General features: G+C 42.7%; 1 protein-coding gene across 1 annotated transcript in view; it reads left to right on the forward strand.

The window, feature by feature from the left end:
* Window positions 1-789: 789 nt before the first annotated feature.
* The window catches only part of ARHGAP42 (Rho GTPase activating protein 42), a gene marked incomplete at both ends in the record, with an annotated part of 60,930 nt that continues 42,611 nt past the window's right edge, over window positions 790-19,108 (forward strand). Inside the window, 3 exons of the mRNA XM_015410658.1 lie at window positions 790-900; window positions 8,657-8,674; window positions 17,135-17,221. Of these exons, the coding sequence (XP_015266144.1) occupies window positions 790-900; window positions 8,657-8,674; window positions 17,135-17,221 (216 nt within the window). The remainder of the gene's footprint in view (window positions 901-8,656; window positions 8,675-17,134; window positions 17,222-19,108) is intronic.

The raw sequence follows: 19,108 nt of genomic DNA on the forward strand, positions 1-19,108 counted from the left end.
AAAATATTTCTGCGCCACCTTCCCACCCAAATTGGGTTTCCAAGGCAGTGGTCATCAAAATGTTAAAACATGCAGAACATTAAAACAGTATTTAAAATAACGTATATGTAAAATATTAAAAACAATTCAATTTTAAAAACCCCATTAACATACAAACACAGCATATCCAGGGAGGAAGGTCAATAAGGGTTCCAACAGAACAAACAAAAAATCTCCACAGAGGGAGAGAGACAACTCTCCCAGAGGTGGGAGTTCCGAAGTTTTGTGCCATGACCAAGAAAGATGTTTCTTGGGTAGCCACCCATCTAGTAGAGGGCAAGGGCACCCGAAGCAGATGACTGGATTAGCTGATTTGGTTCATACGAGAGAAGGTGGTCCTTCAGGAATGGTTTGGAGGATAAAACAGAAAAGAGGAGACCTGATGTATGGTGTACTGAGCTCTGTGGAGGAAGGGCAGGAAAAAAACATTGGAGTCTCCAAATTAGGTCCAGCCATTCTCTGAAAGGAAGATATTGGGGGAAAGGATTTTTGGTGCCTTCTCCCTTCCATTACAGCCCTTTCACCTCCCAAAAAGTCACTCCTGGGGTTCTGTGATGGGAAAGCGAACTCAAAGATCCCTTCCACTAACTTGTTCTATTCATGGAAGGGGTGGATCCAAACCAGTAACAAGCAATTGTGTGTGTGTGTGTTTCTGTGTAGTGGAAGCCTGAACTGATGTAGCCACAGCAGTGAAATAATATTAGTGATGGCATATGCTTTACTGTAATTTTTGGTATTTTCATTCTTTAGGCAGACACCCAGATCGACCGAGAACATCAAAATTTTTATGAAGCATCTTTAGAATATGTCTTTAAAATCCAAGAAGTTCAAGAGAGAAAAAAGTTTGAGTTCGTAGAACCGGTAAGTTATGTTATATTGTTACTGTTCATTCTTTTAGATCAGGGGTTCGTAGTTCTCACCATGGAGGATCCCTTTCCGAGGAGGACTAGTCACAGAACCCCTGAACATTGCAAAGGATTGTGGATTTTAATTTGCAGTGCATTCTCGATTCTCCCTTGGAAGGACTAGGAAACCCAGATGTATTGGGAACTCCCTTCATTCCACTTTTGGTGGCAGGAAATCCAGCTTTATTCTTCGGGAGGGGAGGAGTTCCCCCATCTCCCCTTCAGTCTTCTCTTCCTGCCTATGGAGAAGACAGAGTTTGGAGAGAGTTCTTTGAGTGCTTTTCAGAGCTCTCTTTGAAGTCCAGCATCTTGATTGAACAATCTCCCCTATCTTGCAAAGCCATGAGCTTTGGCTCAGGAGAGCCCAGGGGATTTGCAGCTGCATGGAAACAGCAGAGGAAGCTGGGCAATGGAGCTGTCAGTGGGATCTTTCATCCTCTGGGCTGCAGGAGGTATTATGTGCCCTGCAGAGCTCCCAAGACCCTATATCAGGACATGGAGCCCTTCCCAAATCATTATCCTCTTCCTCTGCGAGTGAGCAGGTAAGGGACAAGATGGCAGTGAGTGCCAGAGGAGGGACACACTGTCTTCCCACCAGAATATGACTGCCCCTTTCTCCCCTGCACTAGGGTTGAGCAAGGTGGCGCTGGAACTGGTGTACACATTAGTAAAAGATAAAATAGGTTAAAAGAAATGATCCAAATATCAGTGTAAAAAAGATATAGAAGGGCTGCGGTCACACGGGCAGGAAAATGCGGGGAGGATTGTGGCTGTTTGCCCCATGGCAAAATAACGCACGGTTGTGCGAGCAGACATCCCGTGGAGGTCCCATGGTAGGGGGGAGGTGCCGATCACACCACAATCCTGCGGCGCGGCAAAGAAGCGGCGCGGCAAACGGGTGGTTTTTTTTTCTGTACACCGACGTGTGCACATGCCCCGTTGGGTGCTTGTGCACATCCCGAGGACACTTGAAAAACAAAAAACCTTTTTGCGTGGGGACATGGGCGGGTGCCGGATGCCATGGGATTCCACCGGAAACGCGATCAAGCGTCCGCCCTTGCCCCGCTGTTTCTGGAAACTAGTACCTCAGAGGTACTAGTTTTTTACCACGCATCTTCGGAGTGAAGCCTCGGGTGAGCCACGGGAGCTCTACGCTTCCCAGATGTGGCGGTGAGATCGCGCCCGGAAAATCAGGCTATCTTCCGTCTCTCCAGTGTGCCTAATGCTCTGTGTGACCGCAGCCAAGAATTCTTTAAACTGAACACAACAGAAGATGCATCTATTGCAACAATTTGGGAAACAAGTAAATCTTATATGAGAGGAAGACTTATAGCCATTGCCTCCAAGAAAAAGAAAGAAAAATTAGAACAAATTATGAAAATAACTGATCGAATTCAAGTATTGAAAGATCGACACCATTTTTTTAAAAAAAACAGCTTTAAAAGAAATTAAAAAATTAAAAAATCAATTAAATGTGCTCAAAACTAAAGGATCGCAGAAGAAGAATTTATAAAACAAAAATATTTTGAACATGCAAATAAACCTGGACGCTACTTGGCTCATTGTTTAAGAAAAGATAGTGAAAGAAGAACGATCATGAGTTTAAAAGACAGATGAAATCCCGTACAAGGAGAAGGATATACATGAACAAGTTAGTCTGTTTTTCACACAGCTCTACAAGAAAGAAAAGTTAACAGAGGAAGGCACACTTATTCCAGAATTAACAACAGAAGATAGACATATTTTGAACCAAAATATCACTATACAAGAGATCTCTCAAGCCATAAAAAAAAATTGAAAAAAAGATAAAGCACCAGACCCGGATGGACTAACGGCAATATATTATAAATGTTTTGAGGAGGAGTTGATAAAGCCATTACAAAAAGTGATTCATCAAATAAGTGAAGAGAAAATACTGCCTCAGTCTTGGCAGGAGGCATATATAACTTATCCATAACGAAGATAACAATCCAATGTTACCACCACAGTTCCACCACAGCTGTACTAGGGGGTGCTGTGCACATTTCAGAGGACTGCTCAGAGCATTTTAGCTTCAACTCACAACATTTTTTCCCTTCCATAGCAAACAATGAAGGATGGGGGGCACCTCCTTCTGGGACCCATAGAATTGGACTCCCTGGTGCAATCTCTCTGAAACTCATCCCTCTTATGCTTTTCAGTATGATTTGTAAGCTGTTTTGAGTCACAGGGAAAAGTGGGATATAAATATTTGAATAAACAAGTAGTTTGGGCAGGTTGAAAGCATTTAAGCAACTTCCTGGTAGGTTAGGCAGGGTTCTGACGGTGACTGTTCTGTTATACTTGACCTGTAATGCTGGTTGGCATATTTCACTTAAAAAAAACCAATCAATATAAACTGCAAGAGTTTTTTCTCCCCTAAGTGTTGGTATGTTTTCTAAGGGTCAGCCAAGACGACAGTCCAAGACCAGGTCTACTAATATAGTGGACTGGGGCAGGTAGACCTGTTGTCTGGCGGCTAGGTCTACCAATACAGTGGAAAAGGACAGGTAGACCTGTTCTCCTGAGGCCAGGTCTACCAGTATAGTGGACTGGGGTGGGTAGACCTCCTGAGGCCAGGTCTACCTGTATAGTGGAAAGGGATGGGCAGACCTGTTCTCTGGAGGCCAGGTCTACCAATATAGTGTACTGGGGCAGGGAGACCTGTTCTCTAGAGGCCTGATCTACTCCTGTAGAGGACAACATTTTTTGTAATGAAATTTGACTTGATTCTGGTTTCTCTTATAATGTTTCAATTATTCTTAAAATATAATTTAAATATAGTTTAAAAGAATTCATTCTGAGATTTTTACAAGGTTATAGAAATAATCTTCTAAAAATAATTATGCAATAATCAAATGTAGACTCACTCACAACTTTAATGCTACTAATTTTTTCACTCACAAGGTAGAATTTTTGCTCACAACACTGTAGAGCTTAGAGGAAACATTGGACAGTCATATAGACCTATATCATTGTTGAATGTGCATTATAAACTCTTTGCTTCAGTAATGGCAAAAAGATTAAAGAAATGTATAACAAAAATAATTCATCGTGATCAGATGGGTTTTGTCCCAAAGAAATTTATGAAAACATTTGTTTTGTCACTGATGCTCTGGAGTCTGTATAAGAAAAGGGAGAAAAAACACTTTTTTTTTTGGATGCTGAGAAAGCTTTTGATAATCTTTCTTAGACTTTTTTTGCAAAAAGTCCTACAGCACATAAATTGTGGTCCTAGATTTATTTATTTATTTATTTGATATCCCAATTTATTTATTTATTTCATTTATACCCCATCCTCCAATTTATGAATTGGATACAAGGAATCTGTATGAAACAAAATGCAAAAATTCTAATTAATGAAACATTAGCAGATGGATTTCAGATCGAAAAAGGAACAAAACAACTCTTATTCATTGTGGCAATGGAAATTTTTGCTTCCAGAATACTACAAGATCCAAATATTGAAGGGCTGAAAGTAGATGGAGAAGAATTTGAGTTAAAAAGCTATGTGGACAATGTAGTTTTGACAATTCTGAACCCACATAATACAGTACAACATATAACTTAAATTGAGAAATTTGGCTCCTTTTCCTGATTTAAAATTAATAGGAGAAAATTCCTAACTAAATTCTTAACTAAATTAGAAGAAGATAATATTAGGACAATTACAGGGTGTGACTCAGCAAGTAATCCAGTTAAATATCTGGGTATAATCTGGGTATAAAGACAATTATGAAGTAGTATAGAAGAAAATACAGAAAGATCTGGGAAGATGGTCCACGTTAATAGTGTCATGGTTGGGAAGAATCAGTACACTAACAATAAATGTGTAGCCAAAAGTAAATTTGTTATTCCAGATGTTACCAATCATCATTCAAGACAAGACATTGAAAGAGTGGCAGAAACAAATAAATGCATTTATATGGAATGGCAAAAAACCATGAATCAGATTTAAAGTATTACAGGATGACAAGAAAAGAGGAGGCCTAGCGGCACCAGGCAACTAGCCTGGTTTGGATTACAAATTGGATTAAAGATCCAAATGAAAGATTGATGAAATTGGAAATTGAAGATTTGGCTGACAGCATACACAACTTTCTCTGGATTAGAAAAAAAGGCATTAAAAACACAACTCAACATGAAACCCATGTAATCAGAGACAGTTTACTTAAAATCTGGGAGACTTTGAAAATGAAAATTAGCTCATCAATCTCATCTGTAATGTCACCAATAGATGCATACTATGATAAATATGTGAGAGAAAAGAACGACTTTATAACATACTGAGAAATGCTAAGTCTGCAAGGAGAATTTAAGTCTTGACAAACAATTAAAGAAGAAAGACGAAAGATACAGTGGTTAACATATCTTCAGTTAATCTCTAGACTCAGAGAAGCTATATGCCCAGAAGGAGGTGGAATGAGAGATTTAACTGAATTTGAAAAGATAATTATGCAAAATAAAGATAATCTATTAGGACAAATTTATAAACTTTTATTTCAGTGTGACGCAGAAGAGAAACAAGTTAAGATGTGTATGATGAAATTGATGTAGAATTTTCGAGAAATATCATTTCAAACATGGGAAAATTTATGGATGAAAGATATAAAGTCCACTGCAAGTCAGACATTAAGAGAAAATTGGTATAACATGTTTTTTTTGATGGTACATCACCCCGAAAGATATTGAGAAGATGGACAAGAATTATAAAGGGGTGTGCTGGAAATATAAGGTAGTGGATGGCACTTTTTATCACATGTAGTGGACATGTAAAAAAAGATAAAAATTTGAAAATAAATGCATGCCGAAATCCAGAAAATTTTGAATATTAAATTTGCCATCAAACCAGAGACTATGTTATTGGGACTCCTACCAGACAATACTGAAAAAACTATACAGGAACTATTTGGATATATGCTAATTGCAGCATGAGTATAACTGGCAACCAAATGGAAACTACAAGACAGCCCAAACCTCGAGAATTGGAAGGATAAAATGAATGAATACACTGTTAGGCAAGATTGATTAACTATATAAATAAAAAACTGAGAAAGGAATTTGAGCAGAAATGGAAAGCTATTTATGCTTATTACAAATAAAAGGGAAGAGAGGAGAAATACCGGTTTGTACGTTCACTTGCAATAGTATGATAGTTAAATTGGTTTACTGATTAAATGGTTAATATTATTATCTCAATTATAATTATTATTACATAGTTAGCCAATTAGGTAATTAGTATTTTATATATCTTTAAGCTATTACTCTTTATTATTAAGTTTTATAGAACTATTGGGCTCTTCAATAAATATTGGTGTCATTGTAGTGATTAGAATTAACATGCAAAATTTAGGTGGTCAAAAATATGCTTTATATTTTAGTTGAATGTTGTATTATTTAATATCTTTTATGCTATATTTGTTTCCTTTTTTCTTCTGTTTTTATAAATGTTGAAATCTTAATTTTTACATATATTTTATGTGTATATTTCACAGCTTTTAATGTGATGTCACCGAAAGTTCTTTTTATACTTTAAAAATGTAATGTTGTGGGGGATTTTTTTGGCATTTTTCTTTTCTGTATCTTTAACATTTCTGAAAAGCTTTTTTTAAAAAACCCTTACAATTTATGGTTTTTCTTTGCTGTTTGACTGAAATAGGCCATCAGTTTGGACATCATGCCAAATTATAGTTCAGGTTTCCTAGCCATCGTCTGGTTTAATATCTGAATTGTGAAAAGCTGCTGCTGAGGGACATTTCCCCCTTCTATCCTTTGGTTGCATAATGGTAACTTCCCGGTCACCAGCAGAGTGCCATGCCTACAAATTTTCCCATTAGTTTCTCAAAAGTGAATTTATCTTTTCTGTGAAAACTTGACCAGCTTGTCCTTATGTAGAGAGCAGAAGGATTTTGTTGGCAGTCGATGAAATACATCATGCTGGAAGATCAATAAGTGAATGGTTTCCTGATGGTATGGCTGGTGGTTTTAGGCTTTATAAGAGTGTTGCCTGCATATGGGAACGTCACTGGCATCCTGGCTTGTTGCAGGGCCTAGTATTTGGCTTTATAGCTCTGCTGCAATAAATCTGTTAGTACCACAACATTTCCTTTTTGTTTTTGCTTAAACTAAACTAGCATGACTACCCCTCTGGAATTTGAGAAACTCCACAGTTCCTGTGAACACAGTTTGAAAACCACTGCCTCCAATCGACAATGAGAGCATTTACAGAGGAGCACGTTGGTTAATTAAAGAAGGAAATTTAATATTCCAAGCTATGAAGCCCTGGTTTCGAGAATCATCTCTGCTCCTTTAAACACTCACGAAAAACAGGTTTCTGGTCCAACCTGGAATGAAATTGCAGACGTCTTGCCATCTATCTGCATGACACTTTAACGACTGGTGCTGAACAGTGTTGTCTGCGCAGCGACATGACGAGTATTTCATAACGTAAAAATTGGCTCAGAGTTCCTAACCGAGGCACTAGTCTTCAAGTTTCGATCAACCTGATCTTTTATTAAAGCAGTAAGAGAAAGCGTGAGTGGGAAAGCTTCAGACAATACAGATCTATTAAGGCAGACGTGAGCAAAGCATGCCTTTCACCTGTTGTCTTGGTGGTGCACTGCTATGCTTACATGGGAATCAATCCTGTTGAAACCAGTGGGGTTTACTTCAAAATATCCATGGCTGAGATTGGGCTGCAGTCTTCTTTTGCACCTTGCAAGCTCTTTGCGGTGTAATCATAGAAATCATGAAGAACGCACGCTCTTAAGTGAAGGCTAGGCCTCTGCCTGCAGTGAGCTTTGAGTTGCAATCTTTGCCAACAAGAGGCTCATAAACTTGCTCACTCCTGCCCTAGTTCAACTCCACGTCACATTTCCATGAAGAAATTCTGCTATCACCTGGACATCTTGGCAGAAGCTACAGTGCTCTATGCAAGAAGAAACTTGTGGATAATTTTCAGCTCTTTCCAGAAAATAGAGACACCTTGGCCTCTAATCTGTGTGCTGTTCTCCTCTTCGTATTATTTATACCACCCCCCAAAAAAGGTGCTCAGATTTTCCTTGGAATCCTCAAAAGGAACATTTGGGTGTATGACATAAAATAATCCAGTTCCTGTCATTGTATCAGCTGCTGCCACAAAGCTAATATTTCCTGGGAAAATGAAGCAACCGTAACTAGTTCTGATCCTGACATAGGAAAGCTGGGTGCTAAAACAGAATTCAGGCACAAGTGATCTATCCATTAGGAGGAATAGCTTTCATTGGACAAATTTGCGAAACATTCATAACAAATAAACAGGAATACACTAAGGAGGGGATATTTGGTATGGATAATTAATCCAACATTAATTCAATAAGGACTGAGCGGATGAAGCTACCTGATAAAGTCTAGATTTTAGTCTATCTTCCCCAGCACATGATGCTACTGTGTCCCTCACCCACCCTCCGAGGCCTCAGGGTAGTCTTGCTCACTGGGGTTCCTTTGAGGAGGAGGTTCAGGGATTGAATCTGGGACTTGGTTTAAGCTCCAACAGTCAGCCTTTCTCCTGCTTAAGGCTTCACTATGTGGGCAGCTGTAATATCATGGAGCAGTGGCAGCATTACCGTGAGGTCGATGGCTACAGATAAAATTCCTTTGCTAATGAAGTTTTGTTTTTCCTAACAACAACAGCAGGAGATTAACAAACTTCTCAGTTACTCTCCTCTACACGTGTGGATGATGCTACTGAAGAGTACCCCAGTGGAGCTGATAGTATAAATGTGTTCTGCAGCCTTTTACCTGAGGGGCCTAACTACATGACAAACTGTTCCCTGATCTGTCCCTTGGATCCTGGGATTTCTGCCCCCAAGAATTAATTGCCAGGGCTGAATGGTCCTGATTCAGACTGGGAGTATGGCATGCGGGGTAGGGGGGACTGAAGCCTCCGCACCATTTCCCCATGCAGTTTTCACAATCTAAGACAGTCCCAGAGAGTCAGTTTTGATGCATTTGGGACATGTGTGAGTCCACATAGCAGCTTCCTTGAGCAGTTTCAGGCTGGGAGGTGATTTGGGGAGTTAGTCTTAAGGCCCCTTTCCCTGCATGCCTTAATGTAGTGCTGCCAAACTCCAGGTGGGGCCCAGAGATATGGAGTTACAGTGGCTCTCCAGACCACTGAGAGCAGTTCTCCTAGAGAAAATGGCTGCTTTGGAGGGTGGACTCTGTGGCATTACACCCAGCTGAGGTTCTTCTTGTCCTCAAACCCCTCCTTCCACAAGCTCCAACCCCAAATCTCCAGGAATTTCCTAACCCAAATTTGACAGCCTTATGGCTACAGCCAGGGCTCTTTTTGTAGAAAAAGCCCAGCAGGAACTCATTAGCATAATAGGCCACACCCAACAGCAGAAACTCGTTAGCATATTAGGCCACAACCCTGCCAGCACAGCTCATTAGCCCATTAGGACGCACCCCCACATTACCAGAAGTGTGGTTATCCAGCCACACCCACCTTTTGCTCCTTATTCTGGTTACCTTGTTTGTTGTCAAAACCCAGGACTTTTTTTGTAGCAGGAACTCCTTTGCATGTTAGGCCACACACCCCTAATGTAGCCAATGCTAATAAGTTTCTGCTGTTGGGTGTGGCCTATTATGCTAATGAGTTCCTGCTGGGCGTGGGCAACTTGGGAGCCAGCCGGAACTCCGTTCCTGTGCGTTCCTGCCCAGAAATAGCCCTGGCTACAGTCAGAATCAGACCCTCACATGCTTGGGAATTCAATTCAAAGCAAAAAGTTCCAAGAACACATGAACACATAAAGTGGCCTTACACTGAATCAGGCCATTGGTCCTTTGCCAAGGTCAGTATTGACTACTCAGACTACTCAGTGGCTGTCCAGGGTCTCAGTCTTTCTCATCCCCTACTGCCCGATGCTTTTAAGTAGAGATCCTAGGATTGATCTCCTACACACAAAGTAGGGGCCCTGTTGCCTGAGCCAAGGCCTCTCCTGTAAATATGGCGACAAACTGGGAACAGTGAAATCAGGCACTGCCACTTACATTTGTGTCATCCTCGCGTAAATGGCAGACATCACGCATGCGCGAATAAGCACAGATTGTGGCTGGAGGATAAGGAGACTTGAGTATTTCGCTCCCAAATTTCTCATGCACTCCCCTAATGTGTGCTAACAATTTTCAGATGTACCCAGAGTCATGCATTTGTCTTGCTCCGAATACCTAAATCAACTGGTTCAGTAAACCAAAGCTTCTACTAATTTAACACAGACATGGGCGTGTTAGCAGCTGGCCTGCAAGGATTCCAGAAAGAAACAAGGCGGCATCTGAAGCCTGGAAGAGTCTTTATTTATTTTTATGTAGTGCTGGTGACCCTGAGATCGTTTGGTCATCTCATTCTCACAGGAAGAAGATCGCACTTCCATTTTGGATAGGGTAGGAATTTGACCTCTGGCCTTCAATCCATCAGCCAAGAAGTTACTGTCTTCCTGGCTGGGTGTTGTTGTTTCTTTTGCTTTGTAATTTACAGAGAGCACAAAATAGATATCCAGTCCTAAATTAATTTTGTTAGCAATTTGGAAAATAAGAGGGGAGGGGAGAAAGCTGACCTACATTAATCAAACGGGCCAGCCTTTTACAGTAAGCAGAGCTGACGGTAGGAAGGCTTTTGCGCAGATAATGTTCCTACGCTCTTTTCTGCAGCATGCCTCTTCTTTTAACAGCTGCATGGGGAGATACTCAACAGATACAGCATTTTCCAGGCACTGACCAATTGCACCCCTTGAATCTCTGCCTGCCATGCATAGTTTAAAAGCACAGGAGCCCTTTCAGAAAAGGAAGTAGCGGTCATTTATTTATTACATTTTTATCCCACCATTGGGCTCAGGGTAGCATATGTGGCTCTACAGTCTATCCACACAACAGCCGTGGGATGTAGTTAGCCTGATCCATGACTGAACACGGATCTCCTCGGCACTTTAACTACTACACTGCACTGTATTTGGATGCACTACACAGTTACCAGCATTGTTTTTTTAGCATATAGAGAGGGGGCGTGGTTCAATGCTGTGCATGCATTCAATCCCTGGTTTTTCCAGTTAAAAACATCAGCTAGTACATGATGTGACAATACTGGCCTTGATAGACCAAGAGTCTGATTCAGTAGAAGGCAGGGTTACAGGGCCCCCACCAGGGATAGAGGATCCCCCAGCTCCTGTTTCCTGCTACATTTGTCCCTTCTGGGGGGAAACTCAGAAGTGACGTCAGTCCATTCTAGGAATTGCTGAAAACTCCATGGTTTTACCATAGAGTTTCTGGTGATTCCTAGAGTGATGTGACATCATTTCCATGTCTCTCCTGGAAGTGGTATCACACTATTGCTGATGGGTGCCCCCCAACTCCCACTGGTTGCTAGGGCATGCCTGGCAAACTTAGTACAAGGCTGTTTCATGTGTTCATGAATGTATATAGTAGAAGTGCTGCAGGAAGCGAAGGGCATTAATCTACCTGTGAAAACACACCATTTGTTAATTTGATCATAGATTAAAGACTGCATTAAAAACCTAGTCACCAGTCAAGGCCTTCTCTGACCCAGTCTTGAAGTTACCTACAGATATTATCCTGGCCTTTATTAACAGGAAAAGCTGCTTCCAGAAAGCAAAAAAACAACAACAAGCCCACAGGATAAGTGTTCCTTAAATTTCCCCCTGCCCACCATTTTCCTGTCCTATGTAATATATTTTGTATCTTGCACATTTGTGCGTGCTTGCTTTTCTCCTTGTAGAATTCTACATGCATGTTTACCCCCTCAGACATGCCTTTGGAATTTCTTGAGGAACAAAACGCCTTAGGGGGCAGAGTCTGTTTGGAGTGGCAGGGAAAGGGCGAGCTCTCTTGCTGCTTCTCTTTACCCTGTTGATCCAGTAATGGATCATTTCCTGTTTGTAAAAAAAAAAAATGCCTCAAGCCTGAGGAAAGGCAGGGATATAGATATTTTGAATGAACGAATGGATCTGTCGAGATAATGTTACGCATCTCTGCACCTAACACCTAATTTGGCTCTCGGTTGTGACTGGGAATAATATAGCACTGAACCCTCGTCTCTCCGCCCCTCTCTGCTGTTGCCTGAGGAATCCATTGGAGGACAAAGCGGGCTCTAGAGGGTGGGCGTTTGCCAGGGAACACAAACAACAAAAGGGATTCCTTGTCCCCTCAGTGCTGCTCAGAAAGGCCAGGGGCAGCATGGGAGATTTTTCAGTTTGGACACTCTACCCTGACTTAGCTAGCCCAGGCTAGCCTGATCGCAGAAGCTAATCTGGATCGGCCCTGGTTAGTATTTGCATGGGAGACCACCAGGGACATCCAGAGTCACCACACAGAGGCAGGCCAATGGCAAGCGACCTCTGAACGTCTCTTGCCTCGAAAACCCCCGCAGGGTCACCAAAAGTCAGCTGTGACCTGATGGCAAAACAAAAACAAAACGGCCTCTACCTCTTTCATGCAAAGCGGACCCAAAGAGGGACATGTTTGTATTGCTAATGTATAAAGCCGGCAGTGGGAGTGGATGGAATGTGTCTAGTTTAATATAAACAGAGTCACGGGAGGTGAAAGGATTCTGAACTCTCCCTTTTCCTGCCTTACCTTGCTACAGTCCATTTCTCCCCATCCCCCTCTCATATGCCAGAAATGTGTCAGGCTGTGAGAAGAGTGCTGGAGATGAGATATTGCTGAAAGGAAGAGGAGCGGGGTATTTCACCTCACTTGCACACCTCGTTTGATGAGAACTCAGCTCTTCATAATGTGAATGGTGCACCGTCGCAAATAAACATGGCGGCTACCGTTGTCTGTCCTGAGAGCCTCCAAGCTCCTGGTGCTGAATGTTTTGTGGAAGAATCCGCCCCCCCCCTTTACAACTTCTCCCCCATACAATGGGCCTTTCTGCATTTGCCTGCCACTCCGGATTTTCTCAGTGTTCGAGTCAAGCAATAGCAAAACAGCATCCAAAAAACCCAGGGCAACAGTAGGCTGATACAGGGCCGACCACTGAAGGATAAAAAGAAGGTTGAATTTGGTTTTAGTGCAGAACAGGAAGAAAATGGGATTAAAAAGAAGGTTGAATTCGATTTTAGTGCGAAATTGCTTGGAGGACACTGTATCTGACAGGTCTCTCGGAGAACTTTCAACATGGAGTTTGATCTGCAGTGTTAATCGTGGCTGGGAACTGAGTAGCACTCTGTGTGGGGTGAGCGTACTGTAGACAACAGCCTGTATCTTCGAATACTGTACCTCGGACTTTATGTTAGAAATTGTGCTTGCTCTTAAAATCCTCCAGCTAAAAAAAATTCCTGAGTCCAATACAGACAGGTTTATAAGCTTGGTGTTGCTGCCATCTAGTGCTGGTTACTCTTTTCCTTTGGCACTGGGTTAAAGAAGGAGATTCAAAATGAAAACTGTGCACTAAAAATGGAGTGCTCATGTTCTCAGTTCATAGGGTTTCATTATAGTGTGACTGCATTTATCCGTTTTCTTTTGAGAAATCATGATCTGAAGCCTAATTAAACAAAGGGTTTTTTTGTGTTTTGGAGGTGTGCATTGTTAATAGTAAACTGGGGTGCATGAAGAATAGAAAGAAAATAGGCAGCAAAAAGTTTTAGATCACTAAAAAAAATTTTTTTTAATCTATCAATATCAGAATGAAAACGAACACTTATTACCAGGGCTGAAGGATTTTCTGGATCAGTGCAGTTTATTAAAAAAAGGTTTGAGGAAGCTGGGAATAAACGAAATATCTGGGCCGTCTAGATTTTTGAATAATTGCCATCATACAAAACTACACACATGAGCCATATTTGATAAAAAAAATAAATGTCACAGTGAATATTACAATAATAATATTTGGCCTTTTATATAGGTTGGTATTATCAGTCCCCTTGTTGGAGTGTTAAATCTGTGAAAGAAGGGGTTACCAAATGCATCCTTGTGAACTCACCGCAGAGCTGAGATTCAAGTCTGAGACTTTCCAGTTTGCAGTTCAGTGCATTAATACTGTTTTACCAGCTTTTATCTCTGTCCAAAAAAAGCAAATAGTTTGGGTCTACATTAAGTGGTTTAATTTGGTGAGGAAATGGCCAGCTTTGATTTTAGATTCCAAAGTTTGCGGACTGTAGCAGGAGGACGAGGCAGCCTTTCTGATTCCGAGTGCCAGGAGGGGAGAAAAACAAAACCTTAACACCTACCTGTGAAACTGTTGGTATCAAAACCAAGGGAGGAAATGGATTAGGGTTATGCTTGGCCAGGCACAGTGGGTGGGAACAGAGTCCCAGGGTGCTGCCAAAATCATCAGGGTCTCACCCTGGACTTGGTTTGCTGCTGCATAGGTCCAGGAAGCAATGATCATAGAAACATAGAGTTGGAAGGTACCTCCAGGGTCATCTAGTCCAACCCCCTGCACAATGCAGAGAATTCACATATACCCCCCACACACACACACCCTAATGACCCAGAAGAGAAGGGCGGGGGAACACCTCTCTGGGATCCCCCGGCCAAACTGGTTTGGAGAAATATTGCTTCCTGACCCCAAAGTGGTGATCCATTTTCCTGGACATGAAAGAAAGGGCCGGGAGAACTAAGCACTGATGCAGCCCTTCCTGCCCTCCCTTCTTGTGATGAACATAAGCCATGCCCCTGCCTCTAGCCCCAGCCACTGGGGCCCAGTGGTCTCAGGGGCTCACTTTGGTTGGGTTAAAAAAAAAAAAGCACTGCATGTAGAGAGAAATGATCTGCTGTGCCACTGTTTGATTGCCTTGAACTATGCCAATATGGCTGTTCTATTTGCAAACACATCCTTAAATTCAAATTTGGAGTTCATGCCTCTACTGTTTTTATTATACATCCTTATGACTGTCGTGGGTGTTTGCTTTTTAACCCACAAACCTCCTGAAAATCAGCTGGACAACTAAGGGAATAAAAATTCGACCCCCCAAAAAAAGAACAAAAAAGTGAAATGAGGGACTCAGCAGCTTGATTCCCTTGTAGCAATAACCAGCTCCCCTTTTCCTCCTTTCCTCATGTGCAGTCTGTTAATTAACCACTTCCACATTCACACGAAACTATAGTTCACCAAAACCACAAATTATGGCTTGTTTTCTAACCTCCAAAACCATGAATTAAACTGTGGTTTGGAATCCTTGTTTGGCGAGCACAGAACAAATCATTGTGAGTCAGTTGTACAAACCAGTTGTGTGCTGGCAGTGATTAATTAATTGGCCATGCATGAAGCAAGGAGGCTATATTGAGCAAGTGTGCAGACCAATGATAAATGAGGCTCACTCTTCTAATGATAAACTGTCAAGCTGTTTGCTCCATGTAGAAATGAAGGAGAAAGCACAGGATGTCTCCTGCTATCTGTGCCGGGCCAATATACTTTGATCTGTGTATAGACGTTTTGTTCGCTTTTTCTCCGCTTTCCTATTGTATTATTTGAGTGGGGAAAGTGCCAGGGATATTTTGCTTTCCATCATAGTGATCTCTGACATCAAATAAGAGCAAACATTCAGGAATATACATTGAGAATCTGGATCATATGGGGCAGAGGGACCGTTCCTCCTGCCACTCAGGTGCCTGCTGCCACCATCCCAACAGATTTCAGGTGCTTCAAGAAGCCCAGATCCAGGGCTATTTTTGGGCAGGAACGCACAGGAACGGAGTTCCGGCTGGCTCCTAAATTGGCCACGCCCAGCAGGAACTCATTAGGATTGGCTACATTAGGGGTGTGTGGCCTAACATGCAAAGGAGTTCCTGCTACAAAAAAAGGCCCTGGGTTTTGACAACAAACAAGGTAACCAGAATAACAAGCAAAAGGTGGGTGTGGCTGGATGACCACACTTCTGGTAACATGGGGGTGCGGCCTAACGTGCTAATGAGCTGTGCTGTCAGGGGTGTGGCCCAATATGCTAATGAGTTCCTGCTGTTGGGTGCGGCCTATTATGCTAATGAGTTCCTGCTGGGCTTTTTCTACAAAAAGAGCCCTGCCCAGATCTAACACGCTTGCTTCCTCCCCCTTCTTCTCCAGGACTCTGTCTGGGGCATGTTGAGAAGAGGTAGGATGGGGGGGGGGGGTTGTGGCTCAGTGGTCGAGCACCTGCTTGGTATTCAGAAGGTCCCGGGTTCAGTCCCTGGCATTTCCAGTGAAAAGGGATCAGGTAATAGCTGGTGTGGAAGGCCTCAGCCTAACACTCTGGAGAACTGCTGCTAGTCTGAATTAGACAGTACTGATCCTGAGGGACCCAAAGGTCTGATGCAGTGTACGGCAGAGGTAGTTTGTGGTGTAGTGGTTACAAGCACGGACTCTAATCCGGAGAACCTGGTTTGGTCCCCCACTCCTCCACGTGAAGCCAGCTGGGTGACCTTGGGTCAGTCACAGCTCTCTCAGCCCCACCTACCTCACAGGGTGTCTGCTGTGGGGAGAGGAAGGGAAGGTGATTGTAAGCCTCTCTGAGACTCCTTCGGGTAGTGAAGAGCGGGGTATAAAACCAACTCGTCGTCTTCTTCTTTACGTGTTCATGGACTTCTGTACCCCCTTCCTTTCTGAGGTCTCCTAGTCAATGTTCCCTCTAAGCTATGGAGTTCGTTGAGCAAAAGTCCTACTTTGTGAGCTACTGCCATTAAAGTTGTGAGCAGGTGATTTGGCTACTGTATAAACTAGTTTGCTCTGGAGCCATCCTTCCTGAGCTAAGACAAAAATCTGTGAGCTGGAGGCTAAAAAAACTGTGAGCTAGCTCACACTAATTCAGCTTAGAGGGAACACTGCTCCTAGTTAGTTCTGTCTCAGCTCCCCACCCACCACACACACACTTCTTGCAGGTTCCCTGTTCTGTCTCCGCTCTCCATGGCATCATAGAAGCTCTACCAGTGGCTTCTGGAGGGGGCTAGGCTCTTCTTCTGCTTAACATCACAAGCAGCTGGACAAAGTGCTGCCTAATCACCGCAGACACCACTATCACATTGAAATCAACCGCAGCATATCTCTTGCTCCGTGGAAAGGGTTTTCCCCCTTCCTCCATTGTTCCAAGACGTCTCTGTTTGTATTCCGTGTTACGTAATACTTAGAATATGAATTTTGAATACATGGTTTGGCATCACATTCTTTTCTCCCCCCCCCCCTTTCAGCTTTTGGCCTTTCACAGGGACTATTTACTTTTTACCATGAGGGTTACGAGCTGGCCCAGGAGTTCGCGCCGTACAAGCAGCAGCTGCAGTTCAATTTACAGAACGTAAGTCTGAGCAGCATTTCCTGCAGTTTCTTAGATAACTGGGCTTTAATATCCATGAAGTCAAGGCTGACAGTGCTAAAATCTCTTGGGAACAAAGCAAGTATTTAGAGAACCAGTGTGGTGTATTGCTTAGATGGTCAGGCTAGGACCTCAACTTGGTGAACTGGCTTCAGGTCCCCAGCTAGCCATGAAACACACTGGGAGACCTTGGGCTAGTCACTCTCTTTCTTTCTGCCTCACCTACCTCACAGGGTGGTTTTGAGTGCAGGGAGCTCCTTGGATGAGGGTGGGTAAAAATGGATAGACAGAAGTTCATGCAACATTGCACAATAATTTCAAGTATATAACATTTTAGATTCCTTCTTCTCCACTTCCCCTCCAAAAGCCCTGGGAAATCCAGTTATTAGGCTAACCTCTCTAAACTGAAACAGTACAACTTGTTATGCCCCTCAGTTAAAAATATATATATATATTCTTGATACGAGTAAGTTACATGGATTTAAACACATCCTTAAAGCTAACTTAATGTGTATATCCTATGCTGCATTCAGACTTCGTCCCATCACCGAGCAAGCTGTTTGTACTCTTCACTGCACAATAAATAAATAAAATTTGGCACTTAGCTAATCTGATTCTGCAACATGTATAAATTAAACGCAGCAAATGTTTGCTTCATTTTCTTTTTGCTGTTTATTCCAAAATGTTTACTACCAAACTAATACTAATGATGGTTTTTGCTAGGCACAAGATTTTATTCCTATTTCCAATATCTTAGGGGTCTGTAATATGATGCTGAAATAGCTTCATCCCATGCTGGTGAGGTAATTTATGAAAATGGGCTTGACCCTTCACATCTGATTGATGCCCAGCTGACAGGGAGGGAAAAGATCGGGTGGGGAAGGATTTGTACACTTAGCCTTGCTTACCTAGTCCAGAATTTCTGCCAGTGGCTTGAGACAAAGCCATAGGGAAGTACCTTATGTACATAAGAGAGCCAGTTAGGTGTAGTGATTAGGAGTGCAGACTCTAATCTGGGAGAACCGGGTTTGATTCCCCACTCCTCCATATACAGCTGCTGGTGTGACCTTGGGTCAGTCATAAGTTTTTTTTTCAGAGCTGTTCTCTCAAGGGCAGTCCTCAAGAAAGCTCTCTCAGCCCCACCTACCTCACAGGGTATCTGTTCTGGGAAGGGAAAAGGATTGTAAGCCACTCTGAGACTCCTTCAGGGAGTGAAAGGCGGGGTATAAATCCAATCTCTTCCTCTCTCTTCTTTTTCTTCTTCTTAACTGGCCCTTAAAAATATGGCCCTTGCCTCCAAAATTGGTGAGATCTTCTGTCATGTCTACTGTAGTGTTGTGCATTCGTTCCCAAATGAGTGAAAAATACCCCAAAGTTCCACCTACTTTCAAACACGTGGGAACTGAAAGTGCACCAGAATAATAACAAATGACAGTCAATTATTTTGTTCTCCCCCTTTCCCCTCAACAGCACTTACAGTGCAATCCTAATCAGAATGACAGTCTTCTAAGTCCGTTAAGGAGCCTTTCTCCAACAAGTGGCCCTCCATCTGAAGGAGCCTTACATTGGAGGAAAAGCCACAAGTTGGAGGAAGGTTCCTTAAGCTGGAATAAGGCTCCTTGAGGGATAGACACCACCACCACCACCCCGATGGGTTTAGGAGGTTGTTACTCTGCTTAGGATGGTGCTATTTGGTGCGCTGCAGCCATGGCTACAGGATAGAGATACCAGCTTCCCAGGCAAGAGGAGAGCCGGGCAGCCAGTCAAAAGGGGGGAAGGCAGGAAGAGAATTCCTTTTGCCACACCCTGGGAAACGTAGTCCCCTGGGACCCTGACAATGTCAGCTGCTTATCCACCTGAACATCAAGG

The sequence above is a fragment of the Gekko japonicus genome, unplaced genomic scaffold (genome assembly GCF_001447785.1).
Source record: "Gekko japonicus isolate JY-2015 unplaced genomic scaffold, Gekko_japonicus_V1.1 scaffold4763, whole genome shotgun sequence".
NCBI classification, from domain to species: domain Eukaryota; kingdom Metazoa; phylum Chordata; class Lepidosauria; order Squamata; family Gekkonidae; genus Gekko; species Gekko japonicus.